The 23,032-nt window shown below is 41.0% G+C and overlaps 1 protein-coding gene and 1 long non-coding RNA gene across 3 annotated transcripts in view; one reads left to right on the top strand and one right to left on the bottom strand.

The window, feature by feature from the left end:
• LOC109550155 (uncharacterized) overlaps positions 1-20,499 on the top strand; it is a 28,614-nt gene extending 8,115 nt beyond the window's left edge. Inside the window, exons 2-4 of one of the 2 annotated variants that reach the window (XR_002176556.3) lie at positions 1,943-2,187; positions 11,528-14,611; positions 19,776-20,499. This is a non-coding gene — a long non-coding RNA (uncharacterized lncRNA). Of the gene's footprint in view, positions 1-1,942; positions 14,612-19,775 lie in introns of both variants that reach the window. The other variant, XR_012326607.1, reaches the window with a different exon arrangement.
• SRGN (serglycin) lies at positions 5,924-22,434 on the bottom strand. Its single transcript, XM_019936164.3, has 3 exons — positions 22,280-22,434; positions 13,270-13,417; positions 5,924-6,829 (listed from the first exon to the last, which is right to left on the bottom strand). Exons 1-3 carry the CDS (start codon positions 22,353-22,355, stop codon positions 6,598-6,600), a joined length of 456 nt encoding a protein of 151 aa, XP_019791723.1. The 5' UTR covers positions 22,356-22,434; the 3' UTR covers positions 5,924-6,597.
• Between the last annotated feature and the right edge of the window lie 598 nt (positions 22,435-23,032).

Below are 23,032 nucleotides of genomic sequence, written 5' to 3' on the forward strand. Positions count from 1 at the left end.
ACTCATCAAATTCCTCCTTTGTTATCAATGTAGTTTTCTCTCATCCGTAGCTAACACCACTACTGGTCTAGATGGCTTAGTTGGAGGATTGACCCAGATCTTCAACCATGAGGATCTGAGCCCCCGGTTACCATGCACTTCTCGGGCCTAACTGCTAACTTTATCCATTTACCATCAAAACTGGATAAGGAAGTACTAAGAGAAGCCTCAGTAGGTCACCTGGATTTCAAAGATAGTCCTCCCTGTCCCCATTGTGTAGCAACAGCCCTCTCTCCTCCTGATGATCAGGTCCATTTCCCCCACCTAGATGATTACTTCTTATTGACTGTTCATCCCTTGGCACAAAGGGCTTAAAGTGCCTGAATGATGAGAACCATAGCTTAAAGTTCAATAGGATTCTTACTGTGTCCCCTGGTGGAAACATTTCCCCAAGGGTACCATAACATCTAAATCTGCAAAACACAATTGTAGGGATAGGAAGCACAAATTCCCCAAGTAGGCTTGATGTTAAGTGTGTCCTAGCCTACTTCCACTCATTGGTTCCTGGACCCATATATTCTCCACGTATTAAGGGCACAGTACAATATAGAAGTTACTGATTTAGCATGTATACTGCATCCTGGCAGTTGGTGTGCCAACCTCGATATATCATATCCAAGCTTGTACCTCAGCTGTGCCTTCGATAGACCCTTCTATCATTCTATCATGTTGGTGGCATCTAGGGTCAACAGTGGATCCCATCGTCACGTGCCACTGCTGAATCTCCTTGCTATAAAGTGGGTCCTTTGGTCTGATGCAATGTTATATACAAAGTTATGTTGGTGGATCAAATATTCTGTAAGCCCTTAGATATTGATGTTGCTGGAGGCCCCGTGGGTAGGAAAGACAAATACATACCTAGAATACATGTCTATTCCTGTTAGAACAAATCTCTGGCCCATCCAGAATGGAAGGGGCCTAATATAGTCAACCTGCCACCAAAGTCTCCTTGAAGAATGGTGCCATATCAGTGGCACAGCAGTGAGCTCTGTTGCTAGCATATGGGACATTTGGCAACATCAGTAGCTAAAGTAGTCTTGGCCAGTGGGAACCCATGCATAGTCTCCCTCTCTGCCATTATAGCTACTCCTCCATTAGTTCATTGTGCTCTCATTAGGGTAGCCCGTGACAGAGGCTGACTAATACCTGCCGGTCATTTAATCTACCTGGTTGTTAGTGCCTCTTCTGTACTGGATGCTTTCTGATTGGCCTTGGCGTTTGACCCAAAGATTTTCACACTTTGCATCTTCTCTCACTGGTCCATTCATGTGCCTTTACCCCAGACTTCTTACTCCCCAATCTTGCGATATTTTCTATTTTAGGCCCCTTATCAACTTACCAAAACATTTACCACTACCCATGGAACTGTGTATATCCTAACCTTGGGCTCCTTCTCTTTCTACACAGGGTAAATGACCAGGTTCGCCACCTGAAGCTCTGCTCATTGGATTTCCTCTCACAGCTATTTTCAAGGCTACCCCTAATTGGCACTTCAGTGCACCTGCCATCCATTTTTGACTTGAACCTATATAAGAGGCCAATTCACCTATGAACCCAGCTTGATCTTATTCCTGCTTTGTCAGTCATAAAGAACACTCTCTACCCCCACCATATGGCCATAGTTTTGAGCTGAGGGAGAGATGTCAGTTCATCAGTGGCACATGACATGGGGGTCTGGATGCAGGCTCATGATCCATCGATACAGTGGACCACTGTGATATTCTGTGAGATGTCCAGTTAGTCCAAGTGTCTTCAGATTATATTATGGCAGAGGGCAGAAGATTTAACATAGCCCTGAGAATAGACGAAATATATACTGTTATCCGTTCCAAGAGAACATAACCTGTTTCTGATTCTCCTTTTTTTTTTTTTAATTTTTATTTTTTTCTCTCCTTTTTGATAGGGATGGAAATGAAAGCATTTTCCAGCTTAATGCCTGCCTACCACATACCTGAAGCTGTGTAACTCTGCTCCAGCAAAAGTACTATATCTGGCATAGCTGCTGCAAGTACAACTACTACTTCGTTGAATTTGTGATACTCTACTGTCACCCCCCAGAATCCATCTGGTTTTTGCAAGATCCAGACTGGTCAATTAAATGGAGATACACTGGGGACTAGTATCCCTGCATTCTTCAGGTTTTTAAAGGTACTACTAATCTCTGACATTCCCCCCAGGATGAAATGTTTTTGATTTGTTGACAGATGGGGGTGGGTAGCTTTAGAAGTCTCCACCTGGTCTTCCCCATTGCAATAGCTCCTATCACACAGGTCAAGAAATCAATGTGGTGTTGTGCTACCAATTATGTCCATTCTAACTACACATTTAGGGACTGGAAAAATGACCACTGTGAGCTGGGTCAAGATTCCACTTAATACCTGATCACCTAATGCCCCACTAACAGGGAGGCCATGATGATGCTTTGGATCTCCATGTATCAAAGTTAATTAGACCCTGTAACTGATTGTCTTTGAGATGTCTGAATACTCTCCTTTCCCCAGGTTATAGTACCTGAGTTAATGGCCATCAGTCCCTTTGGGTAAACATTAGAGGAATCAGTGCTGTATATACTTGCCATGGTGTCACAGGGTCTTATTCCAGAGCACCTAACCTCTCTTTTAGTCAGTGGGTTCCAGGTCTGAAAACTGGCTCAGGTAAGGATACTGGAGCCAACTGTTTGATTAAAGGGTTGCAACTTTCAGTCCCACCCCTGACCTCCAGGCAAGGGAGATGGGAGAGGGGCTAGAGATTAAGTTCAATTACCAGTGGCCAATGATTTAATCAATCATACCTATGTAATGAAGACTTCAAAAAACCCACAAAGGACAGGGTTCAGAGAGCTTCTAGGTTGGGGAACCAGAAGCTTCCATGTGCCACCGTGCCAGGCCCCAAACTCCAAGAGGACAGAGACTCCTTTGTTCAGGACCTCACCTTGTGTATCGCTTCATCTAGCTGGATTTACACCCTTTTATAATAAATTGGTGATCAGGTAAGTGAAATGTTTCTCTGAGTTCTGAGAATTGCTCTAGCAAATTAACTGAACCTGAAGAGGTGGTCATTGGAAGCTCCAGTGTACAGCCAGTCGATCAGAAGCACAGGTAACAACCTAGGTTTGCGATTGGCATCTGAAGTGGAGGGAAGCCTTGTGGCACTGAGCCTTTAACCTGTAGAATCTGATGCTAGCTCCAGGTAGATAGTGTCAGAATTGAATTGAATTGTAGGACACCCAGCTGATGTCAGAAACTTTCTGGTTGGTGTGGGGAAATTCCTCACCCCTACCCTGCCAACCCCACCCCTCCAACACACAATGGAATTGGGTGCAGAACTGTTACCAACTATCTTACCTCTGAAGATGCCACTCTATAACTTTGCCCTGCATTCCACTCTGACCTTCCTCATTATGATAATTGTACCACCTGGCGTCTGATGGCTGAACACCTCCACCTGTCCTCTATTATTTTGGGATTTCCCCCACCCCATCATTCCCATTGCTATTTGCGAACCCAATTCTGTAACAACATTCTACCATCACCTCTGCCCTTTAGAGGAGAGCTACCACTGATAGCTCAGAGATGCTGCCCCTCTTACCAGCATATTCTTCATTGCTTTGGCCTTCCTTCGGAACAAAGTCATTTGGTAGGTTTTTAGGGCTTACACAAACTGTCCATTCTAGCATGCTAACTTCCTTAAACTTTTTGACCCCTTTTCCACTGCCTGCCATGGTAGTTCTAGCATTTCTACTTAAGAGGAGCTGTCACTTTTTCCAAGCTTCTAAGAGCCATTCTAGAAGCATGTCAACACCTTCTCCCGGAGTTCTTGCCAGGGTGATAAAACCTTTATCCCAGAAGAGTACTTCTGTTGCAGGAATGGGAACCCCTTCCAGGGCCCGAGAGTGGGCTCTTGTCTAACACTCAGAAGTGAATTGTCTGAGGAGATACACGTGCTGACAAAGCAAGAGACTTTATTGGGAAGGGGCACCCAGGCAGAGAGCAGCTGGGTAAGGGAACCCAGGAGAACTGCTCTGCCACGCAGCCCATAGTCTCAGGGGTAATGGGGTTAGTTTCCAGGTTGTCTCTGGCCAATCATTCTGACTCAGGGTCCTTCATGGTGGTGCGCACATTGCTCAGCCAAGATGGGTTCCAGCAAGAAGGATACTGGGACATATGGACTGGCGTCACCTCTCTCCTTTGGCCTTTCCCGAATTCTTCCAGTCAGTGGTAGCTTGTCAGTGGTAAGGTCCTTCCTTAACAGGACCTCCTGTTGTAAGATAACTCATGCAAGTGGTTACTCTCATGCCTGGCCAGGGCAGGTTGTTTTGGTCAGTGGTTCCCCTAACACTTCCATATTGATAAACACTTCCTTATCCAACTTTGTTTTTCCTCCATCCCTTGATCTAGCACTCTTAGAGTTAAGGCACATAGACACTTTCTAGGCTTCTGAGGTGCATGTCAGCTAAGCTCTGCAGAAACCTTCACCTTTCCTCCTTAGCAGCCCCAACACTTTCCTGTTGGTTTATATTGTAACTTTAGTTGTGGATCTGGTGGCTAGGTGGGGTGGCAAGGCAGACCTAGAGGGAGTGTGCATGTGGTCTTAAAGGTCAGAGGCTTCTTAATCATCTTCAAGCCAGAGGAAAGCATTAATTCTTAAGGAGTGGGCCTCTTCTATAGATTCAGAGGGTTTGAGGAAGTCTGGGGATTTGAATTCTGAATCTATCAACCCAGATACGTTTCTACTCAGAGGTCTTCATTTCTGAGGGTCCAGTGTTTTCCCAGTCAGGGCCCTGATGTTGTATAACAGACTTGGCTAACTTGGCAACTTAACATTCTTGAACTCTGCTATTCTTCTGATTATATCCTGGGCCTGAGCCTCAGCTTTTCCTGCCCTTCCACTGCAGAAGAGAGTTTCTTAATATGCTGCTGAGGAGGTCCATTAGTTTTCACATTTAGTCTTTAATTAATCATCCTTGGTGTTTCATTAATTGCCTCCAGCAAGAGCCATCCAGTGTCATTGTCTCTATAATTACTACTTCCCCATATTTCTCAGATGCCTCATATACCGCACCCTGGTGCACTTCCTTCCACTGGTACACCATCCCAGTTCATCATCAGTGAAAGTTTGAACGATTGCAGTGCTCTCTTGTGGTTGTTCTGCATCTACAGCCAGTGACGGGGTCCTCATTGCCAACCAGACAGTAGGTGATCCAGCTCCAAAATCCCATTTTAGCATCTGCTTTCTACCCATCCTGGCACCAACTTTCACAGGTTGGATTCCCCATAGAGCAAACTCTGAGATGAAAACTAGTGTGCAGAAAGTTCTTAAGGGAGCTCTCTCAGGGGGGAATGGAAGGAAGCAAGACTAAGTAAAGGAAGAAACTGAGCTGCAAAACAGTCCCAACAAAGCCTCAGATGACTCCTCAGGGAGCTCTGAATCTGTGATTGCCCTGCTGAATTGTTCCAAGTTCAGGGGAGGGGTCTGGCACTCATATGCTCACATCAACCAGGCATTGGGTGCAGGCTGCCATGGGAAGAGGTGTGCCCTTGAACAAGGTGTCTCTCTTCCACAGAGGTTAATTTGAATAAGTCCTCAGTTCTGAAGAGGGGATCTACATGGTACAGAACAGGATCCATGACAATGATGCTGACAGGCTTTTCAGAATTAAGGGGAACAGAGATGAGTATAGTATAGCCCTAAAGAAGAGGAATTGTTTGGACAAGAGTAACCCTCTCTGTAGCATGATTGTTTTCTTCATCTGCTAGTTAACAGGATTTGATTCCAGTTACAAAATTTGGTCTCACTGTAAAATAACTTTACAGATATTTTGTTGATGAGAATCTAGAAACATCTGAACAAATAATTACTTCATGAACAAGAGAGCCCAGACAGCTTGACCCTTTGATTATACTTCTGCTTTAATAGAGTAATGTTTGAAAATACATAGATATCCAGGAAAAAAAGTAAAGCAGTATGAGGTATTGAGAGCACAATTGTGCTTTAATCTGGGTGTTAAGTTTCTAATTGTGACAGCAATCACACTTCTAAGCAAACGCTGTCCACTAGCTCTGCAAACACCTCCAGTGGTACTATTAAAGCAGTTAACTTCACACTGTAAAACATGTCAAACCCAAACATGTCAAATACCCAATTCACTGTATGTTTCATCTGTGTTTTTTCACAAAAAAAGAGGCATATCTAGATTTCATAATCAGAGTCAGCTTCCTGAAGATTTAGATATGAAATAATGCCTGTCAATTTGTTTCTCAAACTAAATGTTTTAAGAACAGTATAATTTATTCTTTAAAGCAATTTTATACATATGTGGAGTCTAGTTAACTTCATAGTGATGTTGTTGAATACAATACAAAACAAATGCAGGTATTTTCCAGGACATTGGGATAGAAAAAGGAGGCTTTAAGAATTCATGAGAAAAAAAAGATAATAAAACTTAAACTTCCTTTTCAGATGTTTTAAATTTTCTATAAAGCTTTTTGTCCTCAAATTAATCATTTAACCATGGTACACAAATACATTGCCTGGTGTCAAGCTGGGAAACCCTCTCTTTTATATAGTAAAATCCTCTTCTGGTCCATTCTGACCCAAGTCCTGGTTGTCTGAGGGCAAATTTCTCTCCAGAGACCTAAAGTTGTAATAAAAAGCATCGTTTTCTTCTAGTGGTTGGTATTCCTGTTCGATTTCACGTAGGAAGCCACTTCCAGAGCCACTTCCAGAGCCTGATCCTGAAAAGTCCTCAGAAAGAGGGAAGACATCATTCAAGTTCCTGGATTTCATCATTCTGAAGCATGACAGAAAAGTGGAAAAGAAACATTAAAGTTTGAGACATGAAAAGATAATCATAATAAATTTTTTAAGATATGAAAGTAAATGTAGCCACTCCGTTGCTCAAATTTTAAGTTAAAAGTTTCCCAGTTATTTAATGTTTTAAAACAAAAAATAAGTCAGACCTTTCCACATATTTACAATACTTACTGTATCTAACTCGTTGCCTTTATCAGCTTCACATCTACTCATTGCAGATGCATATAAAAATGCTAATTTTCTTATCACTAACATAGCAATCCTATATTTAGAATATACTTAACGGGTCATTTATTTTTTACAGAAAAGATCCCATTTTTACACTTTCTCCCACTGAAGAAAGGACACACAAGTAAATTAGACTAGATATATATTTTTCCTATTTTAAAAATTCTGCAAAATCTCTAATAACTTCACAGGGCTTCAACAAAGCTCACGCTTAAGAAATTCTTTGCAACAAGTCAAGCATTATATTTGCCAGCATGTTAACATTCAATCTCCTCCCCGCATATAAGTGCATTCATTCAACTGGGTTCAGTGGGGTAGTTTGAAATCCACTCAGCACCAAAGGACCAGAGCAATGATGCCACCCATCAGTGGCAGAATAAGGCAACAAAGCATCAGAGACAAAAGTTGAGTTTCACAGCCTATGGGTCATTTTCTACATGAAAATAATAAACCACAGGCCATACAACAGATTAGAGTTTCCTTCATGCCTACATTCGATAAATATTGAATATCTGATCGCTGTTCTGAGGGCCTGGGATAGAATGGGGACTGACAGATGAGGTCCCTGCTCAGAGGTTTATAACTTTGGCGGGGAGACAGACAATAAAAAGTGAATAAGCAAATCAGGAAAATATTAGGTGGGGCTAAATGTTATGCAGAGAAACAAAGTGGAATAATGTAATAGAGGGTGACCTGCTGGATAGTTGGTCAGCTGGTTAGGAAAAGGAATCAGAGCTGGAAACAGATTTGGTAGTTTCTCCCCCTCCCTCTCCCTCTCCCTCTCCCTCTCCCTCTCCCTTTCTCTCTCTCTCTCTCTCTCTCTCTCTCTCTCTCTCTCTCTCTCTCTCTCTCTCTCTCTCTCACACACACACACACACACACACACACACACACACACACACACATAGTATTTAAAGCCATGGAACAGGATGAAGTCACCCAAAAAAGGCATGCAGATACAAAAGCAGCCCACGACAGAGCTAGGGCCACCCCAACATATTAAATATTAATCAAAGGAGAAAGAACAGCCAGGGAAGTAGAAGGAAACCCAAGACAAGGTGGGGCCATGGAAGCCCAGAGAAAAAAGTATTTCAGAGGAAGGGTGGTCAACTGTTTTTGAAAACAACTGACAAGTCAAGTGGGAATTCCCTGGCGGTTCAGTGGTTAGGACTCTGCACTTCAGTGCCAAGGGCGCAGGCTCAATCCTTAGCCCGGAACTAAGATCCCACAAGGCATGTGGCGCAGGAAAAAAAAAAGAGAGAGAGAGAAGTCAAGTTAGCTAAACATAGAGAAGTAACCAGCAGATGTGTCAACAGGAAGTAATTGTGACCTATTTGGTTGCTGTTTTTATTCTTTTGGATCACCATTCTCCCTATCCCTTTTTTTTTTTTTTTTTGCGGTACGCGGGCCTCTCACTGTTGTGGCCTCTCGCGTTGCAGAACACAGGCTCTGGACGCGCAGGTTCAGCGGCCGTGGCTCACGGGCCCAGCCGCTCCGCGGCATGTGGGATCTTCCCGGACCAGGGCACGAACCCATGTCCCCTGCATCGGCAGACGGACTCTCAACCACTGCGCCACTAGGGAAGACCTCCCTATCCCTTCTTGCCTCCCTCCCTCCTAAACATGTACAATAACTATGACTGCTACAAACTTGTATATAGTTTTTGGATCAAATAACATGAGGAGATGGGGAACCATTAAAAATTGGGACTCCTGCTCTCCTTTGCTTTGTAAATTCAGAAGTCGGGAGTGGGAAAGAGGAATAGTTAAAATGTTTAAAAAACTTTAAGCTCCCTTGGAACTTTTACCAGTGTGGAGGAAAATAAAAAAGAACTTAAATTGGGAATTCCCTGGCAGTCCAGTGGTTAGGACTCCACGCTTTCACTGCCGAGGGCCCAGGTTCAATTAAAAAAAAAAAGAACTTAAATTAAAAAAAAAAAAAAGTAGGCTTCCCTGGTGGCGCAGTGGTTGAGAGTCCGCCTGCCGATGCAGGGGACACGGTTTCGTGCCCCGGTCCGGGAGGATCCCACATGCCGCGGAGCAGCTGGGCCCGTGAGCCATGGCCTCTGAGCCTGCGCGTCCGGAACCTGTGTTCCGCAACGGGAGAGGCCACAGCAGTGAGAGGCCCGCGTACCGCAAAAAAAAAGTAAGTGCTTCTACCAAGCTCTCTGGGTGAAGGTAGAACCAGAAGGGGTTGAGGAGATAGTAAGCATCAGCAACCCTATCAGGAAGTGTTACTATGAAGAGGAGCAGAGAATGGGGCAACAGCTGGAAAGGATGCAGAGTCAAAGAGGGGATTTTACCTAAATGTAGGAGATACTAGAGAATGTCTGCATACTGATGAGAAGAAGATGCTGGGTTCAGAGGGTTAACTGCAGAATTAAAGTCCTGGAGAAGGTGCATGGGGATAGGATGCCCAGCACAAGGAGGGGTGGCCTTAGAAGCTGCCACAGTCATAGTACAGTCAAGAAACTTACCTAAATATTTAAGACAGGGAATTGCTAACACATGAGATGGAAGAGAAGCAAAGCCAAATAGGGAATAATAAGGAAACCCAGAGATGAGGAACAGCAAGAAAATATTTCCCTCCCTGGGCTAGAGGGACAGTGGAGGAGGTGGTACTACCTGAGCCCAGGGACCAAGAGCATCTGGTGGAAGCTGAAGCCATGGATGAGACACAGCCCTGCCAGAGGTGCCACCCAAGGCAGGAATGAGAAGAAACATCCTTGTCTCTTCTTGCCGCCCACGCTGACCAGTCTCCCTTTCAGGCATCCCACTGGCCAAACTCAGCCACAGATCTGGGAGCCTGAGAAATGCAGACCATAGGGATCAGCCCTCACCACCCTCACCCAACGGAGAGCAGGGAGATGGAAGGAGAAGAAATGGATCTGAGAGCAAGAGTGTCCAAGACCGTCACAGAAGCAGGGGCTGTGCATCCATATTAACAGGAGTGTCAGAGCAAGAAGGAAAGTTGCTGGCTGAGGAAAGGGAAGATCCTAGAGATTTTTTTTTATTTATTATTTTTAGTTGAGGTAGAGTTGATTTACAATATTATATACATTTCAGGTGTACAACAGTGATTCACAATTTTAAAGGTTATATTCCATTTATAGTTATTATAAAATATTGGCTATATTCCCTGTGTTGTACAATACATCCATGTAGATTATTTATTTATTTTTATTTATTTATTTTTGGCTGCGATGGATCTTCCTTGCTGTGCGCGGACTTTCTGTAGTTGGCGCAAGCCGCGGCTACTCTTCGTTGCGGTGCGCGGGCTTCTCATTGCGGTGGCTTCTCTTGTTGCAGAGCACGGGCTCTAGGTGCACAGGCTCAGTAGTTGTGGCACACGGGCTTAGTTGCTCTGCAGCATGTGGGATCTTCCCGGACCAGGGCTTGAACCCGCATCCCCTGCATTGGCAGGCGGATTCTGAACCACTGAGCCACCAGGAAAGCCCGATTATTTATTTTATTCACAGTAGTTTGTACCTCTTAATCCCCTGCCCCTAGCTTGCCCCTCCCCCTTCCTTCTCCCCACTGGTAACCACTGGTTTGTTCTCTATATCTGTGTGTCTGTTTCTTTTTTGTTATATTCACAAGTTTGTTTTATTTTTTAGATTCCACGTATAAGTGATATCATACAGAATTTGTCTTCTCTGTCTGACTTATTTCACTAAGCATAATACCCTCCAAGTCCATCCGTGTTGCTGCAAATGGCAAAATTTCGTTCTTTTTTATGGCTGAGTAGTATTCCAGTGTGTGTGTGTGTGTATCACATCTTCTTTATCCATTCATCTACTGATGGACACTTAGATTGCTTCCATATCTTGGCTATTATAAATAATGCTGCTATGAACATTGGGGTACATATATCTTTTCAAATTAGTGTTTTCATTTTCTTTGGATATATACCCAGGAGTACAGTTGCAGGATCATATGGTAACTCTATTTTTAGTTTTCTGAGGAACCTCCACACTGTTTTGTACAGTGGTTGCACCAATATACATTCCCATTAACAAGGTACAAGAGTCCCCTTTTCTCTACATCCTCGCCAGCAATTTATTATTTGTGATCTTTTTGATGACAGCCATTCTGACAGGTGGGAGGTGATATTCATTGTGGTTTTAATTTGCATTTCTCTGGTGATTAGCGATGTTGAGCATCTTTTCATGTGCCTGTTGTCTAACTGGATGTGTTCTTTGGAAAAATGTCTATTCAGATCTTCTGCCCAGTTTTTAATCGGGATGTTTGTTTTTTTGATGTTGAGTTGTATGAGCTGTTTATATACTTTAGATATTAACCCCTTATTAGTCATATCACTTGCAAATATTTTCTCCCATTCAGTAGGTTGTCCTTTTGTTTGTCGATGGTTTCCCTTGCTGTGCAAAAGCTTTTAAGTTTAATTAGGTCCCATTTGTTTATTTTTGCTTTTGTTTCCTTTGCCTTAGGACACGGATCCAAAAAATTATTGCTACAATTTATGTCAAAGAGTGTGGAAGATCATACAGATTTGAGGAGGGAAGAAATAGTGTAAATATTTGTTTTGGATGACTTGCGTTGTTCCTCTAATATCTTAGATTTAAATGAATCACTGTTGAAATCCGTTTCTTAAAATAATGGAGGATGCTGTAATATCACGTTCAAGCTTTATGCCGTGGACCTAAAAGCGAAGGGTTGCAGAGTTGCATTTTGAGGATGGTGGTGATATAATTTCAGTGATGAAGGGGGTTACCAGGATCCCCAAAGTGATGATAGACTTACGTGGTTTGGACATGATGATTTACGTGGCTTTCAGGGGAGTGATTTTCTATTTAAGCCTGAAGATTAAAACTTTTATGATAATTCTTTTCATAATGTATCTTTGCTACATATAATTTTGATATTCATTGAAATAATGGGTTTTAATACAATTCAATTTTTGTTACTTATGAATTCCTATTGGATCTTTTTTGCAAGTATAAGGCAGGTTTTATTTGATCAAGAAGAGTTTTGGATGTATGGACACCAAGGGAGGAAGTGGGGTGGGGGATGAATTGGGAGATTGCGGTTGACATTTATACACTAATATGTATAAAATAGATAATAAGAACCTGCTGTATAAAACGTAAATTAATTTAATTTAATTTAAAAAAAAGAAGAGTTTTGACTTTCTTTTTTATGAGTCGTGGTCACTTATTCTTCCTTTCCCTAATTTCTTCTTTTTTTTTTTTTATCACTACCATCTAAACGGAACATTTTTGTCACCCCTCAAAAATCTTGCACCTAATAGCAGTCACTCTTTATTCCTCCCTCCCTCACAGCCCCTGGCAACCACTACTCTATTTCTGTCTCTATGGATTTGCCTATTCTGGACATTTCACATAAATGGAATCATACAATATGTGGCTTTTTGTGTCTGGTTTCCTTCACTTTGCATAATGTTTTCAGGATTCATCCATGTTGTAGCATTTATCAATAACTCCTTCTTTCTTATGGCCAAATAATATTCTACTTAAGGGATGTACCACATTTTGTTTATCCATTCAGGTGATAGACTCCTATTGGATTTTAATATAAATATACAATGTGCTCTATTTACATTAATAAAATAATGTTCAATCATTTTCAATACCTATTGGTGAAAAGTATTCAATTTTTGTTTCTGCCACAAGAAAAAGACCTTGCAAAAGTGTAGGTGAATAGGGACCTCCCTGGTGGCGCAGTGGTTAAGAATCTGCCTGCCAGTGCAGGAGACACAGGTTCTATCTCTGGTCTGGAAAGATCCCACATGCCGCAGAGCAGCTAAGCCCGCACTCCGCAACTACTCAGCCCGCATGCCTAGAGCCCATGCTCCGCAACAAAAGAAACCACCACAATGAGAAGCCCGTGCACCGCAACGAAGAGTAGCCCCTGCTCTCAGCAACTAGAGAAAGCCCGCGCGCAGCAACAAAGACCCAACTCAGCCAAAAATAAATAAATTTTAAAAAATAAATAAAATTCTTAAAAAGGTAGGTGAATCATGTATTCTTGTGCATCTCATATACCAGTAAAGACAGTACAGTTTTACCCTGTACTGTGCAGTGAAAACCTAACCATGGAACCTAACCATGGAAGCAAGAGCCTGAAGAAAAACACTCTTGGCAACCCTCCCACCTCCATGCCAGGATCTCAGCAGCGGATGGTGAAAGTAAAATCAAGAAAGTCCACTTACGAAAAAGGGTCAGTCCTTGGAGGTAGGATTCTGTTGTATTCACCTGGAAGTAGATCGAACTCTGGTCCCTTTTCATCAATGCAGTTTGCAGAATTGCTGTCAGGATTGCAGCGTACCCACTGGTATCTGGCTTTCCGCACAGGAGAACCTGCCCAAACATGGAACCCACGTGGTCAATAAATGTCTCTTACACAGCTTCTAATCACTCTGTCCCTAAGAAATTTTTAATTAAATAGATTCTAAATTTGGTAGGTAAGGTGTGGACAGGTTTTATGATCATTAATATCACAGGAGCACCGACTATTTGCTAGCCCTTTATGCACACCATTTGTCCTTCTCACAACACCCCTCTAAAGTAGCCTAGAGTTTAAGGTTAGAACAGGCTTTGGCAATTAGCTGCCTGGAGTGAAGTCTCAGCTCTGCTACTGGTGAGCTGTGAAACCTTAACTTCCCCAAGCCCCCACCAGAAAACTGAGGTACTAAGAGTGTCTCTCTTTCATAAGCTGGTCACAAAAATTAAATGAGAGAATGCATGTAAAGATCTTAACATAGTGCCAGGTACACAGTAAACACTTGAAAATATTAGCTATCATTATCTTTGTACTATTATTTCCATTTTATACAAAGGAAAACTGAGGCTGCACAGGTACTAAGTAAAGGACCCAGGATTCAAACCTGTATCTGACCCTGAATCCTGCCTGTTCTGGTAGAGATGAGTCGAATCATGCTCAGAAATGTTAAGGCATGTACCAATTGGTACCCGAGATACTACACAGCCCTAGTTCTTTAGGGCCATTCTTGGGTATTGAAAAGAAATTCTTGGGTATTCTTGGGAATGAAAAGTAGGTTAAGAACTTGGCCTCTTTCTTTGCCCTCACATCTAGTCAGAGATTTCAAAAATCCCTCAGCAGTGAAAGCCTGGAGTCCTAACTACTGGACCGCCAGGGAATTCCCTCCAAGGTATATTATTAAGTTAAAAAAAGTAAAGAACACTATGAATTGTTTGTTACCATTTGTGTGTGTTTGTGTTTTTTCACACTATATTTACATATATGCTTATATGCACAGAACATCTCTGAAAAGATACACAGCAAACTGATCATCTTTGTGGAGGGAATTGGTGGCTGGAAGACAGTGGAAGGAAGAGCATTGACTTTTCACTGCATATCCTTTTGAATCATTAGATTTTTGAGCCATACGTATGTATTATCTATTCAAAATTATTTTTATTTTTTGACAGCTTTCTTAAGGTGGACTTGACATTCAATAAGCTGTGCATATTTAAAGTGCACAATTTGTTTCGACAAATGGATACACAATGGAACCATCACCACAATCAAGGGTATGAACATATTCAACATCCCCCAGAGTTTCCTTGTGCCCCTTTGTGATCCTGCTCTTCTCCCTCCCTCCTCCTGACTCCCCCCAGCCCCCCTCAACCATCAATCTACTTACTGTCATTATAAATTAGTTTGCATTTTCTAGAATTTTATGTAAATGGATACATACAGCAACTTGTCAATGGTTTCCTGACTTTAAATCAGGTTCTAGAGGGCTCTCTACCTTTTATAGTACTCTCTCCTAGAAATGGAGAGTTTATTTAGATATTCCTTACATCTAGACTGCTTTTGTTGCAATTTTTAATAAAATTTATCTTAGAAAAGGAATGTATGTTCATTATAGAAAATTTTGAAAAATGTAGCAAACCAACATACAAAAAAATTTACTCCTAATCTCATTACCCAGCCCTCCCAAAGACCATAAGTCCTGGAGTTTTGCTTTTTTTCCCTCTGGGTATCTGTATTTCTAGGAGAGTATGCACAAGTTGTGTCCTATTCTCAACTATCAGAGGTTGAAAAGTGAAGCCTCTACTGAGGTCAAATTCACTTTACATCTTAATGGGATGGCCAAGGACTTTGTTCTTAAAAGATTGCAGAACCACAGAACTTTTGCAAAATGTCCTCTTTCCTCATGAAACTCTATTATGTCTGTTTACACTCAACTTTGTCCTAGCTAATATTTCTGATTAATTTTATAAATACAGCATTGCTAAGTTATTAATAACATCATTAAGATATACATTATATACATATATATGGAGAGAAAGAGAGAGAAAATATATAAAGAATTCATGATGCTGTTCACCTTAGTATTATTTAAAATAGGGAAACAGGAAATAACTAAATAATCAAAACAAGAGAAAATACTCAGATTAATTATGAGGCATTCATATGAGAGACTATTAAACAAATGGGAAAAAAGCAGTAGTTATGGAAAAGACTATATAGCATCATAGGAAAATCTATGTTCAAAAATTAGTTTAAAAAAAGCAGAGGGGACTTCCCTCATGGTCCAGAGGGGACTTCCCTCGTGGTCCAGGGGACTTCCAATGCAGAGGACTCAAGTTCTATCCCTGGTCAGGGAACTAAGATCCCATGAGCTGCAGGGCAACTAAGCCCGTGTGCCGCAACTATGAGCCCACAAGCCATAACTAGAGAGCCCTTGCGCCACAACTACTGAGCCTGCATGTGCTGGAGCCTTTGCGCCACCACTAGAGAGGAGTCCGTGTGCCACACGAAAGATCCTGTGTGCTGCAACTAAAACCTGATACAGCCAAAAATAAATAAATAAATATTTTTTAAAAAGCAGAATACCACTCTATGCATAACAGTTGTTAATGCAACTACATAAATAGATATCGGGGGGCGTGAGGAATGGGAGGAAATACACAGAAATAACTATAGTGGTAGACTCTAGTGATTTTTTTCTCACTTTGTTTTCTAAATTGCTGTAATAAACAATATTCTTTTAAAAATATAAACAAAACAAAGACTCTAATGTAGAAAGTAAATGTTCTCCCATTGTTTTCCTTCTTTCTTTCTGTCTGTCTTACATTCATTCATCCTTTCTTTTAGAACTACTATTCTATCACAATCTTCCCCATAGTTCCTGAATATAGCTTACAGTTTCTGGTCTGGGACGCTACTCATCCAGAATGGGTTAGCTTTGTCACTGCTTGGAGGCTGGAGGTAAGGCTTGACATCAACTTGTGATGTCAAGTTGACATCACAATGTCTCCCCCTTACTAGCTGTGTAACCTTAACCTCCCTGTACCTCAATTTCTTCATCCATAAAATGGGGACAGTAGTAGCTCTAATAATGAGATATAAATATTAGGCTCGTAGAATAGTACCTAGCACCATGGTCAGAGCTCTTTTTTTTTTTTTTTTTTTTTTTTTGCGGTACATGGGCCTCTCACTGTTGTGGCCTCTCCCATTGCGGAGCACAGGCTCAGCGGCCATGGCTCACAGGCCCAGCTGCTCTGGGGCATGTGGGATCTTCCCGGACCGGGGCACGAACCCGCGTCCCCTGCATCGGCAGGCGGACTCTCAACCACTGCGCCACCAGGGAAGCCCAGAGCTCTTTATTTATTTAAATTAATCTCTCCCTTTTCTTTTCTTTTCTTTTTTAACATTTATTTGTTTATTTATTTTGGCTGCACTGGGTCTTGGTTGCAGCACGCAGGATCTTCATTGTGCCATGAGGGATCTTTGTTGCAGCATGCGGACTTCTTAGTTGCGGCATGTGAACTCTTAGTTGACACAGGCATAGGAGATCTAGTTCCCCAACCAGGGATCGATCCCGGGCCCCCTGCATTGGGAGCACGGAGTCTTAACCGGTGGACCACCAGGAAAGTCCCGTCAGAGTTCTTTAAATGCTAGTTTCTCTGCTGAGGAGGAGAATGAGAATGACCTATTGACCTATCTCTGATAGTGAACAGCTTGTAGAGAGACCAAATTTAAACTTCTGTTCCACCACAGTATCCCATAATAGAATCCCAAAGAGTTCCTGTTTAAACAAGATAAAAGTATCTGAAACATCTAGCACAAGGCTTTGCACATGGTAGGTATTTAATACATTTTAGCTCCTTCTCCTCTGATTCTTTCCTGAAGAAGCTTAAGCTTGGCATCTACTGAATTGTTACTTAGAAGCGTCATCATTGTGAGTCAGGTAAAAATTCAACATCTGCTCCAGCAGAGGGCAATGTCTTCACACCCCATGCCGTCTAGACCAGCGCGGTCCAATAGAAACAAGAGAAACCATCCGTACACGTATGGATGTTACAACAGCCATATTTTAAAAAGTAAAAAAGAGGTGACATTAATTTGAAAATATTTTACTTAAATATATTCAAATATTGTCACAACATAATCAATATAAGTTATTAATGGATATTTTACACTTTTTTTCATCCTAAGATTTCAAATCTGGTGTGTATTTTGCACTTACACAATACCTCATTTTGGACTCGCCACATTTCACACATTTCAAGTGCTTAGTAGCCACAAGAAGCCCGTGGCTACCATTTCAGACAGAGCAGGTCTAGACATTCTTCTCTACTGTCGTGGATGGCTGAATATCAAACAAAGTAAGTGCTTGCATAGATAGGAAGTTAAACAGAAAAGTAAAACTAATAGTTTAATGAGGCAGCATCTCAGTGAAAGATCTCATCTTTTCACTGGTGTAAGAAACACAACTCTGGTAAATTAGAAAACTTCTAAAATACAAATTCCCTCTAGAGTTTAGAATCTCAGCTTTTAAAATTTATAAAGAGGGGTTTCTTTTTTTGGGTGACGAAAATGTTCTAAAATAGACTATGGTGATGGTTGCACGTATCTGTGAATATACTAAAAAACCATCGATGTACACTTTAAATGGGTGAATTGTATGGTATATGAAATCTATCTCAGTAAAGCTATTCCAAAATTGATAAAGAAATCAAAGATAGAAGTCCACCTCCCCCACAGAAATGTTTATCTAGTTTGGGACTGGTGATTTTATTTTTTTAAATAAAAAAAGTTTTATTGGTATGTATGTAACATAGCACACAATCACTCTTCTAAAATGTAAAATTCAGTGGTTTTTAGCATATTCATAGGTATGTGCAACTATCACCACAAATTTAGAACAATTTTATCATCACAGAGAAATCCCCTATCCTTTAGCTAGCCAGCTCCTGTATCTCATGCTTCTCATCCCTAAGTAACCACTAATCAATCTACTTTTTATCTCTATATTTTTAAGCAAGTTGGATGTTTCATGTAAATAAAATCATATTAGGTGTTTTCTTAATATTTATTTTTTTTATTTTTGGCTGTGTCGGGACTTAGCTGCGGCACACAGGATCTTTCATTGCGGCACACGGGCTTCTCTCTAGTTGTGGTGGGCAGGCTCCAGAGTGTGTGGGCTTAGTTGCTCCACGGCATGTGGGATCTTAGTTCCCCCACCAGGGATTGAACCCACCTCCTCTGCATTGGAAGGCGGATTCTTAACCGCTGGACCACCAGGGAAGTCCCGAGGTGGTTTTTCTTTTTTAAGTATAGTTGACCTAATATACTATGTTAGTTTCAGGTGCATAACATAGTGGTCCTGTATTGCTATATATTATAAAATGATCAACACACTGGGGATTTTAAATCTGCTTTAAAATAAAGAACACGGTTACAGATACCAAGTTCCTGACATATTTATTCAAGGGTGTTGGCAGAATGTGAAAATTCAACAGTTCCAGCCCCCGATGTGTGGGAGTATCTTGATTCTGTCTTGCTTGAGAGAAATCTTAAGATTACCGTAATTTAAAAAATAAAAGGGAATATGCTCATGGACAGAAAAATTATCTTCCTAAGAGGCCCCACTTACAGATCTCCTGGTTAATTTTGTGGTGGATTCAAGGGAGAAGAATGTTTTTTATTTACAATCACTTCCCTCACTGCCTACCCCCGCCCTTTCTCGGTCTGTCTTTGTCTCTCTCTGTCTCTGTCTTTGCCCCTATTTCTTTCACACATACACACAGAGTCACTAGTCTTGCTTTAGCAAATACTTTCTATAAGTAAACATTACCAGAGCAAATAACTTACCCCAGTAATATCGTATTGTAATATCAATTTTTCTCCAACATCATCTCAATTTACTAATTTCCTATTCTTAATGGAGACTTGCTACAAGTGTGCTAGAAAAATTTAAGCGGAAACTGCCATGTTGTGGGGAGGGGGGGAGGGAGACCATCTCATTCATTGTTTGGTGGCATTCAAACAGAAGTCACCATCTAAGCTGGAAATGCTTCCTACAGGCCAATCAATTCCACAAGATGAATAAAGTTCCCCCACCCTTGTATGGTTTGACAAGCTATAAAAAGTTCCAAGTTTACTTTCAATTTCTCCTTCTCTGTCCCTCAACTCAGTGGTTTTTGTAGCAAGGGCTAGAGTCAAAGCAAGGTTGTTTTAAATAAAGAAAATCTCTAATCCACCTAGAATACAGCTAAATTGCAGTAGAAAGTTAACTCTGAACTTGAAATCAGATGACTAGCTCTGCCATTAATTAGTTGTAATGGGCCTTGGGCAAATCTCATAAATTTTTTGCAAGAGGTTGATGTAAAGAGCAAATGAAATTATGAATGTAAGATCCAATTTTCCCCTCTATAAATTGGTGTTAATTCCTCCTCCTAGGGAATGTGATGATCCTTTACCCGAGAATGGATGTGAATCACTTTACAATCAAACAGCAGCGCACATAGGTGGAATCAATATCATTATCGTGATCTCAGAGGCAGTGTAGAGTGGAAACATAGTCTGGCAATGACCCCCTTGGCCACACCTGCTCATGGATTTTCCATTTTCCCTCTTTATGGGCATCTTTTAGAAAGAGAGACAATAAAAGAGTAAGAGTCACCTCATCAATTGATGAGTAAGGCCCCATCAATAATCCCCTGGAGCTCTACATTAAATTGATTAGCCATCTGTCCTCTCCAGGGTCTCCCACACATTGCCAAACTTCCATCTCTTTGCACTTGGTAGACATACTTTTACAGCATGTCTTTACTTCAGCTTCACTTATAGTCACTGACATGGGCTGAATTGTGTCCCTCCAATTCAATGTGTTGAAGTTCTAACCCCCAGTACCTCAGAATGGGACTGTATTTGGAGACAGGGCCTTGAAAGAGATAATTAAGACATAATGAGGTCATGCAGATGAGCCCTAATCCAGTATGACTGGTTTCCTTACAAGAAGAGGAGATGGGGACATAGACACACACAAAGAACCATGTAAAGACAGAGACAAGACGGCCATCTACACGCTGAGGAGAGAAGCTTCAGAATGAAACTAACCCTGCTGACACCTTGATCTTGAACTTCTAGCCTCCAGAACTGTGAGGAAATAAATTCCTGTTGTTTAAGCCACCCAGTCTGTGGTACTTTGTTATGGCAGCCTTAGCAAACTAATACAATAACCTAAGATGTTTTGTTTCAGTAAAAACAAGCCAAAAGCCTAGTGCAGTTGATCAGTTCAGTCAAGTCAATGGGTTAAGAAAAAAAATTTTTTTAAGTGGGGAAAGAATGCTACAGAATCATATCTGGCATCACATAGAAGTATGATGAAATAGTGACCTCTCTGCAGCCTTGAGCTGATGTCACTCACACACGCAGCTGTGGGTGGACATCTATTTCCCTTCTTATTCAGATGTGAACACTAACCCTTGATTCCAATACCAACTGCACTTCTCCTTTGGAAACTCCCTAGTTTTTCAGTCCATTCATTCTCTCTTTTTTAGTTCCTTTCCCAACAAAGAGCTAAACCTACCTGGTGATGACATAAATACTAGTACTTTATAAAATGTTATAATAGTTTCTTCACTACATTCTGAAGAATACCTATTACATAAAGAATGCCTTTGTTTTCATTTTAGTTTTCCCTATAGAACCTTAGTGGGGAATGTGACATTTCTGGGAAATTTTGAAGATGTAAAGACTCACAGAGCTCTGGTCAGGGTAGACCCAGCACCAACAGGTCACTCAAGTCTGTGCTACAAACATGGACCTGAGTGCTTGGATCTTGTCAGAGCACATGAGGGAATTATTTCATCAAGCTGAAGGTTTTCCCTAAAAGATCCAAGTAAAGCCTGTTCCTTACATTCAACAATGTTTTATACCTTAAAAAATAAATAGACGAATGGAAAATTTCAGCAACATTATTTGCTGGTTTTTTCTTCAATAATTGCATAACAAGAAGAAAGTGATTTTATAAATTTCCAATACATAATGAATGTATCTGAGATCATGTGTACAATTTCATTTCCACCAGAAGTAAAAACAAGACAACTAGAAGTAACTTCGAAGAAACAAATCCAGGATATGTGCAATCACCATGACTCAATATTTCCTTTACCGTTTGGAGGAACTCTAGTTTTTCTACTGTAAATTCTCCCATCTACTTATCAGGCCATGACTTTCTGCCTTATTCAGACATGATCGCTTATTTACCAAAGGAGAAGAAATTGTATTTTTCCTACAAACTGATTGTTTTCATTTTCTTAGTCATTAAAGGTTTTAAGTTGTTTCATTCTGACTAAACAACCCTAAATGATAGACCTAATAAGAAATTTCCCAATGTGATGTTTCTCTGAGCAACAAAACAATTACTAAAATTCTTTGGCCTCTCTTTAAAATCTGAGATGGTTTTCATTAACTATGTCTAAACATAATTGAATTTTCACTAAGAACCAAGTTTTAAAAAGGAGAAAAAATACACGCAAATTTACTCTGATTTTAAAAATAGTATTTCCCAGTGTCACAATAATTATGACACTACCATATTATGTTAAAACTTGGGATTGATGTAGACACTTAGGGGTAGGTCATTTTCTATATTCCTTTCTTAAGCGTTGAAAAATTTATAAACAATTTTCATCTGACAATAAAATAGTACATTTCAATCATTTTAAGAACTTATAAGGCCACACCTCCCTCAGAGTTTAACTTTTTTTGGTACCAAACTTAACCAATCTCACACCAAGGAGTTCAGCTACCCCAAATCCTTTTTTTTTTTTTTTTCTTTTTTTGGCCTCCTTTCCCACAGTATAATACATTCCATACCTTAAAGCAAATATAAACATTTGTGTGGACCCCAGGACTTACAAGGAAGATTATAGGGGTACAAGATTCCTGGGTCTTACCTTGAACTGAAGAACCCAAAATCAGGATGAAGGCAAGAGCCAGGACAAGCCTACTGCACTGGAGGAGCACCTGCATGATGACCAACTTGCTTCAGCTCCACCGTCTGCACGCCAACTTCACGACAGGGAAGTGTAGCAGGGTGCTCTCTGTCCCTTTTAGAAAAGGTTCCAAAACCTCAAACCCTGCCCAGAACACACGTCACAGTTTCCTGAACAAATAGAAAGAAATCCACATCAAACCCCAGAAAGATTTAGAAAAAAAAAAAAAAAAGGCAGAAAAATAACTATTCATACCCATTATGAAACTGCAGTGGACTCTCCCCAGGTCTGCTTTTTCAAAAGTTTTGTTGTTTGCCACTTGCTGAGTAGAATCAGCATTCAGGACACTTTGTTTTTTCTTTCTTCAGGTAACAATCTAAACACGAGATTGCTAACATTAAGAGCCCACTGCACAGTTGATGAGATAAGGGAGCTAGATGCTGCCATGCTGCCTTTTCATCACTGATGCCCTTCAACATAAAATATTCTTAATTTTCTTTTTCATCAGGAGTAGCATAACTCACTGAGCCAAGCTCAAGAAGTGAAACTTCAAAACTGAGTTTTAATCTACAAGAAAGTGTTGTCAGATTTCAAATGAGCAGTTTCTTCTAATTGGACTCAGTTTCTCCCACTGGCTCACCAGCTTTCCCTCTGCCTCAAGAATCTAGTGAGGATTTTTGGTTACAAAGAACTGGGTAAAACAGAAAAATGTTT

This window comes from Tursiops truncatus, chromosome 16, assembly GCF_011762595.2.
Source record: "Tursiops truncatus isolate mTurTru1 chromosome 16, mTurTru1.mat.Y, whole genome shotgun sequence".
NCBI lineage: Eukaryota > Metazoa > Chordata > Mammalia > Artiodactyla > Delphinidae > Tursiops > Tursiops truncatus.

What these genes read in the sequence shown, in the direction of transcription:
- SRGN (XM_019936164.3), bottom strand. Translation starts at nt 22,355, where the DNA reads ATGCAGGTGCTCCTCCAGTGCAGTAGGCTTGTCCTGGCTCTTGCCTTC. An exon ending in TTTGGGTTCTTCAGTTCAAG is followed by an intron (nt 13,418 to 22,279) that starts GTAAGACCCAGG and finishes ATGTTTGGGCAG; the next exon opens with GTTCTCCTGTGCGGAAAGCC. An exon ending in CCAAGGACTGACCCTTTTTC is followed by an intron (nt 6,830 to 13,269) that starts GTAAGTGGACTT and finishes GTCATGCTTCAG; the next exon opens with AATGATGAAATCCAGGAACT.